Source organism: Bombyx mori, chromosome 4, assembly GCF_030269925.1.
Source record: "Bombyx mori chromosome 4, ASM3026992v2".
Lineage (NCBI taxonomy): Eukaryota > Metazoa > Arthropoda > Insecta > Lepidoptera > Bombycidae > Bombyx > Bombyx mori.
Window position 1 is genome coordinate 1089759 of NC_085110.1, and position 14624 is coordinate 1104382.

The window sequence follows — 14624 nt, forward strand, 5'->3', positions numbered from 1 at the left end:
GTTTTATCTCGTGGTTCGTAAATTCTTTTAAAAAAAAAACTATAAAATAATATTTTTTGTGTTATGAAATAGCAATTTAGCATATTATAAACTATGAAAATCGTCGAACTTTGGCCTTTACCGTACTAATACAACATTAAATTGTTCATTAACTAAATTATTGAACAAGGTGCGGAAATATCGCCTACTACCTCGTGTCAATAATAATAACTATAATTTCTGACAAGTGAACCAGCAATCACGTTTAGAGGTCCGAGGTGCTTCGCTTAATCTCAGAAGAGTGCCAGTAATTTCTTTTCTGAAACTAAATAAAACTGTCATCCCTCGAAATGATTACGCTGATAGGACTAGCCATTAAGTAAGAGCGTTACAAGGCATATAATTGTGAGATTATAGATACAGACAGATCAGTATTTTACGTGCAATGAGTGTTGACTAAAAATGAAGAAGTCATTGCTGCTTCATGTGGTATATTCATTGCTAGAAAGTAATTAATACGTTAACAATTTAAAAGCAGTCATAAGAATAGTTCTACTAATGAACGCTAATCTCTAAAATAGTGGGCTTTGATAGCACGTTGATACTAGGTGGGCTCGTCTACATTATCCAACAAAGAGCACAAACTATTCTTCGAATGTATTATCCGCAACTAAAACCGCAGGCAGCAGCTTGGTTGTGAGTGTTGTGGCCCTGGCATTGTTGAGCGACTACTTATGTCAGATGGATCCTTCTTCCCTGCGAACAATAGAAAAAAACCAAACACTCTGACCCGAGAAATCTACTTCAGCCGCAAGAAAACTAGAAAGACTTTTTGGCGATAGGGCGAGAAGCGAAATTGTGTGCATTGTTTTATTGTTCCTTCAGGTTTGAATGTGTATTAATGGTTAAAATATAACCATATATAACCATTATATTAAGTGTTTCGTATTTGTACAAGTGGGACGGACTTATCTTCTCAGGATCTTCCAAAAATTCCACTGATTTTACTGCGACTTTTAATTCATCCCATATAATCTCATTATATTTAAGTTCATATTAATTGATTAATATCTCAAATTAATTATCTTCATTTCATTGCAAAAGATTAGGCTCTAAGGTGTGAAATCTTCGCCTCTCCAGTTGGAAAAGTGAAACTACTACTATTTTGACAAAATCAAAGTGACGTTTACTGACATTCTTGGCTAATTAGGACTTTTACGGATTTTTCTGTTCATCTGACATTTTGAACTGAGAATATTCAAGTTTACTGATTCTGTTTTAACTGACAATAAATTGAATCTTACAAATAATTAAAAATTAAGAAATTTTCCAACATATGGTGACCAATAATTGCAATAATTAAAGTACTTTATGTACAAATTTCTATCGTGTTCAGATCACAGTTTTTTAATAGGTAGTTTTAAGTTTCCATGGCGAACTTGGAGAGTGAAATTAAAGATTTGAAGGAGAAAAACAATGACTTGGTCCAGAAGGTGCAGTACTGGAAGATGACGGCAGCTCAAAGGGAGAACGAGAAGCTCTCACTAATGAAAGAAATTAATGAATTACGACTGAAGTTGAGTGTGAGTACCCCAGAAAAGTGATTAGCTTAAAAAGAAATTGCTGTCTTTTAATTTATTATACTTATAAATTTCACAAATACAGTGTGTCTTACGTGTTCTAAATTTAATTATATGATACTTAAACAGAAATTAAGGAGCACCGGTGGCTTACAAGCGCAGAACTTGGATACAGCTATCCAGGCTGCCAGTGAAAAGGCATTGGCACACCTCGTTCGGGCATCTGGAGAGATTGCGCACACAATAGACCTAGCTAAAGCCTACATGCGAGATAGGTGAGTTACTGCTTAAGTTAAGTTGCTTAAAAAAATGTTACCGGAGTATAATCTTTTTAAGATAAGAGTATTTAATAAATATCCAAAAATATATTAGCTAGTAGCTTGGTCTATCCATTTATGGTATAGAAAATATTTTTGCAAAAACATGTTAATTCAGATAAGCCTGATCTGACTACCTTTTGTCTACGGTTATATTATACATGTGAGCATCAATATTATCATACTGTATTGCTATTAAACCTTTGCCACTTGTCAAATTAGGCATAACAAGGTGGTAACATTGGTGATTTCTTTTCATGTACTGCCACCACTCAGACAAGAGCTGGAAGCATCATCACCACGTTGGAGTGTAATCAGTGGTACTCCGAGTACAGACAAAGCTGAGAGGATCCACCGCGTACCACCAACAATAATGGGTGGTCAATCAATTCAGCCGGTTGTTGCTTTGAGCCGAACTTTACTCAATACAAGTAATCCAAGTAAGTTAAATGTCTAGTAAATTAATCTATCTGTTTATCCAGATTTAATATTAAAATGTTGTCGTCGTCGTGGCCTAAAGGATAAGACGTCCGGTGCATTTGTGTTGAGCGATGCACCGGTGTTCAAATATCGCAGGCGAGTACCAATTTGTCTAATGAAATATATACTTAACAAATGTTCACGATTGACTTCTATGATGAAGGAATAACATTGTGTAATAAAAATCAAACCTGAAAAATTATAATTTGCATAATTACGCGTGGTAGGACCTCTTGTGAGTCCGCGCGGGTAGGTACCACCGCTCTGCTTATTTCTGCCCTGAAGCAGTGATGCGTTTCGGTTTGAAGGGTGGGGCAGCCGTTGTAACTATACTTGAGACCTTAGAACTTATATCTCAAGGTGGGTTGCGCATTTACGTTGTAGATGTCTATGGGCTCCAGTAACCACCTAACACCAGGTGGGCTATGGGCTCGTCCACCCATCTAAGCAATAAAAAAAAAAAATCTCAATTACGAAACTAAACTTGCTATACTGTTTTATGTGGTTTTTGCACTTTGTAGACATTATTAAAATGACAATGAATACTTGATTTTATTTAATATCTCATTAAGTTCAAGGTTGTGAATTTTATTAAGAATGATATTACTTTCAACATCTATGACAAATGGGGTATTAAGACTATTTGTGATCCAAAACAATAAATTTTACATATTCAATGATGATTAATAATGCAAACAACTTTTTTATAACTAGGACTGACATCAAGGAGTCCCAATCAGAACCGGAACGTTTCAGAAAGAGCGGTACCCATGCACATGTTGCAAGGTAGGTTGAGAAAGTCAATAGCTTTTTTGCATTGAGCGGATAAAACAAATTGCCATACTAAGCTGGAGATCTAGGAGTATGTTCAACTAGATATCGTGGTGCTATTTGGTTTAAGCAACATTTCTTTAACTTTACAGGAGAGATATATACGTTTAAAATTTGGATAAAATATCATGACAGAAAAACGTCTCCAGCTATTTGAATGGTTTAATTGAAGTTCAATTAAAAACATTGAATTGTTGATACTAATACCAAATAAAACTGACCTTTAATTTATATATTAATATGTGAAGCAAAAAGTTTGTATCCCTTTTTACGAAAATTGCGCTAACGGAGAAGTATGAAATTTCCCACACTTATAGAGAATATAGAGAAGGAGTGCACAAAGCTAATATCTTTTTAAAATAGTGGATAAAAGATACATTAAATCAATAAAGAAAACATTACACACACTGCCATGTATTTGACACACACACATATGTATATATACACTTTGTTTATTGTCAAACTTTAGTTTGTCAAAAACTGGTCAAATTAAAAATAGGTTAATACTATTTATCTTTAATACTATTTGCCTATAGTATAGTCTTGGCGAAATCTGTGATTATAGAAGTATAATAAATAGTCTTTGACAATATAACCATAATAAAGTTCAAGCTTATAATTTCAATTAGTTATAGTCGAATTTCGACTACTGCGGGACCACTAGTTAAACTAAATAGCCTTTCATTGCCACTATCAACTAGTTCTTTATTGTAGTAAAATCATAAACCTGCTTTAAAAAATTCTACAAATTTAGTTTTAGTCTGAAAATTTAGTTTTGAAGTCTAAAGGCTCCCTCCGGTTGCTAGTTCAAAACTGGTTGGCTGTGGACACGTCAAACCATCATGTCGAAAAAGCAAAAATATAATTATAATATTGTCCAGAATCAAGAATGTAACCTGCATTGTTTCATGCCCACATATGACGTATGCAAACTGGGTGATTAGGCCAAAACAAGTTGCATAAGCTACCACGTGTTGAATCTTGATCATGTTTTCAGATGTATACATACCTTTAACAAGAATAGACGCAGATCGAGTCCTGAACAATATGGAGACAGAGTCAAGACCGCACAGCGCCGATAACAGCGCTGAGGATTTAGAAGGTAACATTGAATTATATATTTAAGGAGACAACTGGAACAGACTTAAATTTTGATGACACGTCTTTTCAGACAGTACGGAGAGGGTCCTGGATGAATCTCAGAATATGTCAGAAGATGAAGACTTTAATGCGACGTAAGTTTGTTTCCTTAATATTTGCTTGTGTAAATTGGTGGCGTTCCACTTTGTATAAAAACAACGATTTGCTAGAACCGCGTGCCCTCTGCCGCACAATGATGGTACTGCGATAGAAAACTTCCCTGTGACCACAATAACTTGCCATATTTATCACAATCGGTCTTAGGAACGAATGGAGGATTTCCACACCCATATTTTTTTTTATTGTTTAGTTGTGGACGAGCTCACAGACCACCTGGTGTTTAGTGGTTACTGGAGCCCATAGACATCTATAACGTAAATGCGCCACCCACCTTGAGATATAAGTTCTAAGGTCTCAGTATAGTTACAACCGCTGCCCCACCCTTCAAATCGAAATGCATTACTGCTTCACGGCAGACATAGGCAGGGTGGTGGTACCTACCTGTGCGGACTCACAAGAGGTTCTACCACCAGTTGGGTTTGATTTTTATTACACGATGTTATTTCTTTCACCGTGGAACTCAATCGTGAACATTTGTTAAGTACGTATTTCATTAAAAAAAATTTTACCCGCCTGCGGGATTTAAACACCGGTGCATCGCTACATACGAACGCACCGGACGGTCTTATCCTTTAGGCCACGATGACTTCAAAACCGCAACGAATTGTTCTGTACAGGCGCAGGCTGGATGCCGTGACCGAAGACTTAGAGCCAGAAGAGGAAATGGAATCGCCAACACATAGGTATGGATCTTAATGCCGGTAGCTTATTGTGGCTCTGTCATTGCTGACGACCAGGGGCGACGATCACCACACACACACAAGCTTAGCACGAGACTGGGGGACAGGGGGAGCCGTGGGGATCCCCTTGTCGACATGTTCGTAGGCTGGGGGGAGCCGGAGAGGGGGGCGGTGCCCTATCGATGGATTTGGATCTGTTAAGAATTGTGGCCTATCACACGTAGATATTTATTTCGTGATGTCAATGCGAGGCCGTGAATTGAGTGGACGAATTGCATTGGGTAGACATTAAAGACGAAGGGAAGATTTCCCACCGAGCGGATAAATTGCTCGGTAGACCGATGCTCCGAATGTTGTTTTTTTATTTCTCCTACCTATTCTAGTAACCTCGAGGGGTTATTCTAGATTCACCGAACCAGTGGGTGAGCTCACGGGGCTCAAACCTGACGTCGTCCTTGGGGCGCCGTTAGTGGATCGGGAGGATCCGAAATGACGTGTTTAGGGCGACGTTGACCGTTTACTATTCGGTCCACAGAATCGGGAAGAACGAATGTTATTGTTCAGAACTTGTATACCTATTCGCAAGTTTATCTTGACAGTGGCGTAAACGAGATTCAGTTGTCTATCAAATATCTTAAGTTGTATGATGGCTGACGTCACACCTCCTTGACGGGTCTGGGCACACAATTATATTATTGTCGTTGTACGTTTACAGAGGTAGACCTGACCCGTTGGAGGGTCCCAGTTGGTTGTTGGACGGGCCGATCGACAAAAAGGTATGTATGTATTTACTGTTTTTAAAATTGTCGACAAAACAAATATTTATTGACGTGTGTAGAACTCTGTACTATGCACGAATATTTTATTTTCATCAATTATGGATTGTATTGACATTATAATATACGCTAAATATTAGATTCTCAAACTATCCTAATACAAGGAAGTCAAATAATCGTTCTGGACCGATATAGCGTCATTTACACAAACGGACTGCTATTAATTTGTTGAGTACTCGTCGCTTGATGAAAACTCATACTTTGTGAATCCGTTATCTAAAGACAAGTCTGTGTAACCGGAAGCAGCGGGGCGCTAACGGCCGTTACTGGACCACTTCGTATTTTTGCGTTACATTGCGCGTTCACATGCGGTCACTTGAATGTCTTGTCACTGTTATTGTCACACGTCTCTCGGCCTTGAGGAACGTCGCGTAACAACTACTGTGTTGTAGAGGAGAACCACGAGGCTGCCGAATCTGGAGCCGGACTCCACGACGGGGGCTGAGGGCAGCGCCCCCCCTCCAGAGCAACTCCGCGGCGAGGTACGTGTGTTGACGTTTGTGTTCAATGATCTCATCGCAGTTTGACTATTGCTTCTTGTTGGCAAACGGGTTCTTGGCTCTACCAAGCGACTTGTACCTGAGTTAGACTCGATTTTCGACCTCATGACTTCAGATGGGTGGTGAAATTCATGTTACCCCTTAACACCAGGCGTGAGATGGTACACATGTGCTGAACTCGTTATGTTGGTGAGCTCCGACCCTCAGCTACAGAATCATGTAACTGCAAGACCACCTGTGTATGTATAGATAAGCTAATTTGATACTTTAATTATACATGATGTTATTTATTATTTGCCAGAAAGAAGAAACGGTCGGGCGATTGTCGTGTGTGTTCTCGCCAACAGTGCGGCGCAGGAAGAAGGCCACCCCCCCGCGTGCACGCACCCCTCCCCACGCCCGCACCCCCCCGCGCGCCCGCACCCCTCCCCACGCCCGCACCCCCCCGCGCGCCCTCTCCCCGCCGCATGCACCCACACAGCAGCTGCGGTACTCGCCCAAACCCTTGTCGGCGAGGAAGAACAGGTATGATAAAACAATATTAGTCAGATATTAAACAAATAATTAAAAAAAAACGTACAAGTAAAGTTGTGACTATAAATTGAGATAAAAACTATCGCATGTCTCAAATCGGACCCAACCACACCCGGTATGGGAAGTTTCATTATAATCGTTGCTTTAACTTAGAAGTTCATCGCGGACAAACAGTATGACACGCAATAATTATGTATAATCTGAATGTTTGAACAGTGATTATCTTCAACTGATTATGTGTAAATTTTACAGTACAATACAAAAGCAATCGCTAATATCGATCGAGCCATTCTCAAGTGATGTTCCGACACAAATACGGCAACACATATTTAACTAAATATAATTAAGGTAGTGAAGCCTATTAGTCTAGTAATGAAGAGTTTGAGAATTTGAGAGTGAACACAATGCAACAATCATCACGCAAACTTTTGATCGCATCATTACGTGTGACGTCATTTGGGGTCAAAATAAAACTACAGATTATACACTAATATACGACAATAAACCGAATGTCGGCGTCATACTATGTGGTTTGTTCTGTTTTGCTTGCCGTAAAATCGGATAAAAATGTTAGAATATTTAATAGATTTTGAAATTATCGGTTAGTTGGTGTAAGATGGGAATTACTAAAGTATCAAAATGTTAATTTATTGATGAAAAGTTAAATTGAATATTAATAATGAAAGCAGTATAAATTTTTTAATGATTTTAATGTTAGTTTGCTGTTGTGTAAGAACATTTAAATAGTATTGTTCAATGACGAATTTAATCAATTAATCTTTTTAGTGCGATGATTTTTTTTTATTGTTTTTTATTGTGCACACTGACAGTGTGCTCGGCCTTATGATCAATACTAACAAATTTTTGCTCACGTATTATCGCAAAATGTTAAATCACCGTGATGCGTGATAGTTGTTATAGATCAAAATATTGTTCAAGTAATTAAGAGTCAGGGAAGTTTTGATTAGTCGCGATGGGCAAACGAGTTCACGGCCCGCCCGGTAACGCGCTCTGTACCGTGAAAATACTCTCACGCCGTAAAAATACCAATGTCTGCCTTGATAAATAATAATCGATTCCCTATTATGGACACTAGATACTTATAAAAGGTCTTTCAACAAGGACGGGTCGATGCTGAAATTAAATAAAACAAGCTGTGTGTGAGATATTAAAGAAATATTACATCGTTTAAATGTCCACTGCGGCTTCGAACGGTGGCACGGATCCGAGAGGTCCAATGTTTAATTACTCTTCTGCATAGATCCGGCTGAATCTGAGCTGAAAACCCCATAAGAAAAATTCTAGCGGGGTCAAATCGAATGATCTTGGTGGCCAATTCACGTCACCTTTGCGAGAGATAACTCTACCCTCGAACCGTTCGTGCAGAATGTCCATTGTGTCGCTCGCTGTGTTGGAACCACATGTTTTCCACGTCCATATCGTTCAATTCAGGCCAAAATTGTTAATCATTGATCTATAGCACTCGCCGTTGACAGGAATGCCCTCGCCATCATCGTTTTCGAAGAAATACGGACCAATGACGCCGCCGGACCAAAATCCGCCCCAAACAGTAACTTTTTGTGGATGCATTAACACTTGGTGAACCTAATGTGGGTGGGTTGTGGCCCTCCCATATACGGCAATTTTACTTGTTAACAAAACCATTCATTCAAAAATGCGCTTTGTCGCTAAAGATGATTTTCGGCCAAAATCGGGGTCCTCTTCCAAACGTTCTGTAGCCCAGTCAGCGAACAAACGGAGCTGTCTATGGTCATCCACTTTGAGCTCCTGGGGCAGTTAGATCTTGTACGGGTGTAGGCCCAAGTCCTAACGCAAAATTCGCCAAGTTGAAGTCTGCGAAAGGCTGAGTTCTTGTGCACGGCGGGAAATCGACTGCGTCGGAGTCTCTTGCACATTCTCGCGGACAGCAGCGATGTTCTCGGCCGATTTGACATTCCTTTGAGGTAAGGGTGTTGGTTGATTGTTTACCGAACCAGTCGTCTCGAATTTGGTCACCAAACGTTGGAGAGTCGACTTTGAAGGGCCACCGCGTCGGCGTACGTATGGACGTAATGCGCGCAACGCTTGCACTAATGAACACTCATTTTGATAATAAAGTTTTATCATCTGGACATGCTGCTCAATCGTGTAGCTTGCCATGGTAATTTGGCATCAGTAACTGAAGCAATAACGCATTTGATAGATGCCGCTAAAAGAACATGGCCGCCACAAACTGTCAACATCGACCCGCCCTATTTGAAAGATCCTTTATATGTTTATATATGTACTTGTTAAACATAGACAACAGAGCCAAATCACCTGTGTGCTTAGTGCGAGTTTTTTAACTTCTCGATCGCGTAAAAGTTAGCTCAAATATGTATGGAGTTTGAACAGCGCCCCTAGAGGCAAACGAAGGGGAGCTATTCCAACTCCATATAAATTTTTTACTGGTAGTAGGACCTCTTGTGAGTCCGCACGGGTAGGTACCACCGCCCCGCCTATTTCTGCCGTGAAGCAGTAATGCGTTTCGGTTTGAAGGGTGGGGCAGCCGTTGTGACTATACTGAGACCTTAGAACTATATTATCTCAAGGTGTGTGGCGCATTTACGTTGTAGATGTCTATGGGCTCCAGTAACCACTTAACACCAGGTGGGCTGTGAGTTCGTCCACACTTCTAAGCAATAAAAAAAAAAAATTTGTGTTACTTTAACTTAAAGCACTAAGCACACTGTTCGTCATACGAAGGTGCAAATGTTTCGAAATAGCAGTCGGCACGGCGACGTTGCTGATGAGACGTGTTGATCGTGATTCCAGTAGTAGCGGGCGCGTACTCAAGTTGTTAGTCGCCAAGATGCGACTGTCGGGCGACGGGAGCCGCGCGCCCGCCGCGCCCAGCCCCAGCGGCGCCACACACGCCGCGCTCGTTTGCCCATTGAAGTAACCTAATTCATTAACTGAACATAACTATTATAATCTTCTTCTTCTTCGTCGCTTCCTCATTACTGGGGTCGTGACCACCTTGGTCCAATTTTTGCACCAGCTTCCTCCAATGTTGCCTGCACTCGGCCTGCTTAATGGCGCCCGGGTAATAGGGTAATGTTATTTGAAATAACTGACGGTAGGACGTTGTGAGTCCGCGCGGGTAAGGTACCACCACCCTGCCTGTTGCTGCCGTGAAGCAGTAGTACGTTTCAGTTTGAAGGATGGGGCAGCCGTTATAACTGAGACCTTAGAACTTATATACATACATACCCGATCCTGTGGACCGAATGGTAAACAGTCGACGTCGCCCAAAACACAGAATTACGGATCTTCCCGGTCCATTAACGGTACTTTTAGGTACCACAAACACCGGTCACTGTCCTCGTCGAACCCGTCGCTTGCGACGAAGGACTCGACGAGCGAATTAACCCACAGACACAGCCCATTGAGTTTCTCGCCGAATCTTCTCAGAGGGTCGCGTTTCCGATCCGGTAGTAGATTCTGCGAAGTACGACTCTTGCTAGGGTCAGTCTTAGCAAAACTCCTGGTTAGAGCCCCGTGAGCTCACCTACATGTTACGGCGAAGCTGAAATAACCTCTCAAGGCTATCAGCATAGGTAGGATAAAAAAAAACCGGTAGGTTAATGTTATTTAACAGTTATTTCAAATAACATACGGTAGGACCTCTTGTAAGTCCGCACGGGTAGGTACCACCACCCTGCCTATTTCTGCCGTAAAGCAGTAATGCGTTTCGGTTTGAAGGGCGAGGCAGCCGTTGTAACTATACTGAGACCTTAGAACTCATGTCTCGAGGTGGGTGGCGGCACTTACGTTGTAGATGTCTATGGGATCCGGCAATCACTTTACACCAGGTGGCCCGTGAGCTCGTCTGCCCATCTAAACAACAAAAAATTTATTAAAAAATAAATATAGTAAATTTTAAAAGTACTGCATTGCATTCGATCTCTTTAATTTAGTCGTTAATGCAACTGTTCGAAGTTATAGATTTATAAGTTTAAACTAAATAGTGCATCGTAGTTTAGTGCTTACAGGGTTGGATTTAAAGATCATATCTGTGTATAGTACAGTCGAGAACTCTGAAGCGTGAAGCTATTTCGTTATGTGATGCTTTCAATCATTCAACGCCACGTTGAGGAACCTACCTCATTACAAGGTTGATTGAAATAAGACAACTTTACACAAAATATGCCAATATTTTATATATATCTGATATTTGGAGTCAATGGATTTATTATTGCTTCTTGTGTGTTATGTTTGCTACTCATAACACAAGAGAGAAATCCTAATTTGGGACGTGTGTATTTTCTCCAAATATGTTCCCTACGTTGGGCCATTTGGCGAAGCGTTTGAAATAGACGATTGAGGAATTTAATTCTAATTAACTACTCTTAAATATAAATGTTTTAGAGATGAAATATGTGATATAAGTAGTATGTGTATATGTGGTATAAGAAGATATCTACAAGTGTACCTCGTACATATCGACGTTCAGATAGATGAAAAAGATAATTTATTTACAACCTAAATTGAACTTCACATGCATATAATTAGTTTCTTCTTTTCGGAAAGCAATCGATTCGAACTGCAGTTTCATTAAAGATGGAGCCGACAACCTGTGTTTTGTCTCTTTCGCGCACGAGCGGGCGGACTCACCTGTCTCTTTCTAATATACCGGCTTTTGACTCACGAAATTGTTTTATAGTCAAGATTAAACTAGCGTGAAAAAAAAAACAATATGTTAACTTGTAATGGGAATACTAAGGTGAGTTTATCCGTCTGTACTCCAGCGAGTCGGGGTCGCAACACAGCAGGAGGGGGGAGGAGGAGGGGGCGGGGGACATGTCCGAGACGTCGCTGACGTCAGGGCCGCACACGCGACGCAGCGACGACAGCGACAGCGACAGTGTCGTCGGGAGTCGCTCCCGCCGGAACAGGAAGGTGGTCACTTATAAGGAGAAGCCACTCAACAGGTATACAGCAGTTGTTCTCAAACAACTTCTTTTGCAGAGCGCATTGTGAGTTCGTGCGGGTAGGTGCCTTCGTTCTGCCTAGTTCTGCCGCGAAACAGTCGTACGATTTGAAGAATTATGCATTATGGGGGTATTGTAATCTAAAAGCACAAATTATGGGCGTTACATAAAATAATGTGACTTTTTATTGCTTAGATGGGTGGAAGAGCTCACAGCCCACCTGGTGTTAAGTAGTTTCTGGAGCCCATAGATATCTACGATGTAAATGCGCCACCCACCTTGAGATATAAGTTCTGAGGTCTTAGTATAGTTACAACGGCTGCCCCGCCCTTCAAACCGAAACGCATTACTGCTTCATGGCAGAAATAGGCAGGATGATGGTACCTAACCGTGTGGACTCACAAGACGTCCTACCACCAGTAAATTTTTGCTATAGGTAAATTTAAAGCTATCGGCTGGTAAAATGGGGAATTAAAACAGAGAAGTCTTGGCGCGCGCTGGCAACTCTTCCGCTCGTACCTCGGGAAAGTTAACGTTTAGGATTTGTTTTAATAGTTACATTTTTATATTTTATTTTAATTTAACGTTAAGTAACTAACTAGCTAACATTAACCTATAATAAATACTACTTATACTAATATTACTTATTTTTCTATTGTTGCAGGAAACTGAGGAGATGATTATAAAACTGAATACGTATTATTGATCCTTGGCATTTTCATATTAGATCCTGTACCTGCTGTGACGAGGCTGAAGATGTACTTAATACCGCAGTCAGGTCCGTGCGGCGCGCGCACAGACGGACAGACACTCTCGCAAATATATATATATATATGTATGATTTATATCACATCTGCTGCCAATACTGAATCATTGATCGCTAATAATAATAAACTATTGGTTCGAAGATTTTTCAATAACATTACGTATATAAACTTTATTCATAAATATCAAAATCAATAGGCTTATGTCGGCGCAGGGCATTCTAAGGTATTGCACGCAAATACTTGACTCCAAATTTTTTAATTTCAAAATGTGCATGTTAACGACATAACACAGGGGAAACCCTTGGTCATAAACTAGGACCAACTATTGCGCTGCGACAACGATAATTTTTTTAAAGATTTAAATAATTGATCAAAAAAATATATAATCGAAATTAACGTTATTACATCAGTGTGTTTAGTGCCTGCGTTTGCCGCTAGGGGCGCTGTTTCAACTCCATACAAATTTAAGTTAACTTTTACGATATCGAGAGCGTTTAAAAACACGCACTGAGCAGACTGGTGTTTAGAATCTTAAGATCGAACTTTGGCATCATTTTTCTTGGTCGTCACATGACGTCATCGCCGCTGCGAGTTCTACAACAGTACCTTGTAGAGGATCTGTCGACCATGGCTTTTTACCCACCTAATTATAAGTAGCCTCATCGGTTAGATAGGCGAACTCATTGGGATCATCCTGGGAGACTGCTAACGTCTGCCCTAGCAAGAGCAGTGCTTCGCTGAATCCACGGGCGGACCGGAGTCGCGACCCACTGAGAAGATCCTGCGAAAAACCCAGTGGGTGCGTCCGCAGGCTGACTGGCACGTCGAACCCGGTGACGTGGAGGGTAGGCAGTTAGAATAATTCTATGATAATGAAAAATAAACCTAATAGATATGTATTTATAGTAACAAATTGTACGTTTAAAGTTGTGGAAAATAAAATATTTATTGTTAGATTATATTTAGAAAGAGAAGTAAATGACAGTGCCTACAGACCCTTACACGGAGCGCGATGCTTCCCAGAGAGAATACAATTACATACAATCTGAAATAAGATTAGTTAGAAAATGCTCTTTGAAGGTAAAAAAAAACCTCAACATTACTTATTTAATTTATAATACTATTTTTTTTACTGATGATATTGTTAGTGTTTGTTTGTTGAGATAGAACGGCTTGTGAAGAAATGGTAAATTGGTGTGAGCACGAGTGTTAGTGTGATATTCACATTGTCAATGACATGAGCGATGAGCCGTGTTTATATGCCTCACCCTGTTGACATAACAAGAATAAGGCAATATATTTTTAGTTTGTGTCTTTAAATCATTTCTCTTTTAAGAGTATTATGAAGACTTAGTTCGAGTCCTGGATCCACCTGTAATTGTAACTCTTTAGTATTATGTTTCGTTGATTATATTTTGTAAAGGACTGATGTATTTAAGGTACCGCTTTATACATTATTGTGATATGTTATTAACATTTAATAAAATATATTACAATTTAAAGCAGTTTTAGTGTCGCAGTTTTATTTTGTAGCGGATAGATGGCGCTGATATGGAAAAATTGGAGTGGCCCGCGGTCAACATTCGGGTCATGATAAATGCTCACGTGGTCACCGTTGGTCACGGAACGATACGGGCTCGGCTGCTCAACTACACTCAAAAAACATGGGGAATTATAACGAGCAAAAACAATTTCAAATAAATGTTTATTACTCAAGTCTTGAACAATGAAAATAACAAATATGCGAATACATTAATGAATACACGAGGAATATGTAATTGGAAATTGTATCTTTCTAAAATTCGAAATGTTTAATGCCTTGATTATTGAATGCGTAATGAAATATGTATACGAAATAGGTAACTATATGTATACAACATTAAAATT

At 40.0% G+C, this 14624-nt stretch overlaps 1 protein-coding gene across 4 annotated transcripts; it reads left to right on the forward strand.

Annotated features, from left to right (window-relative positions):
• Positions 1-1165: 1165 nt before the first annotated feature.
• Positions 1166-14248, forward strand: LOC101746773 (uncharacterized). Of its 4 annotated transcripts, none has more exons than XM_038010619.2 (14): positions 1173-1318; positions 1394-1562; positions 1689-1834; positions 2153-2316; positions 3071-3142; positions 4185-4289; positions 4359-4422; positions 5065-5130; positions 5843-5903; positions 6356-6445; positions 6765-6988; positions 9812-9934; positions 11788-11970; positions 12635-14248. In XM_038010619.2, the coding sequence occupies exons 2-14, from the start codon at positions 1410-1412 to the stop codon at positions 12648-12650; spliced, it is 1467 nt and encodes a 488-aa protein (XP_037866547.1). In that variant the 5' UTR covers positions 1173-1318; positions 1394-1409; the 3' UTR covers positions 12651-14248. The 4 variants fall into 4 exon arrangements, with proteins under 4 accessions (XP_037866548.1, XP_021205677.2, XP_037866547.1 ...); XM_062677130.1 differs by having other exon boundaries at positions 1178-1318; positions 1383-1562; XM_038010620.2 differs by having other exon boundaries at positions 1166-1562; positions 9815-9934.
• Positions 14249-14624: the final 376 nt, after the last annotated feature.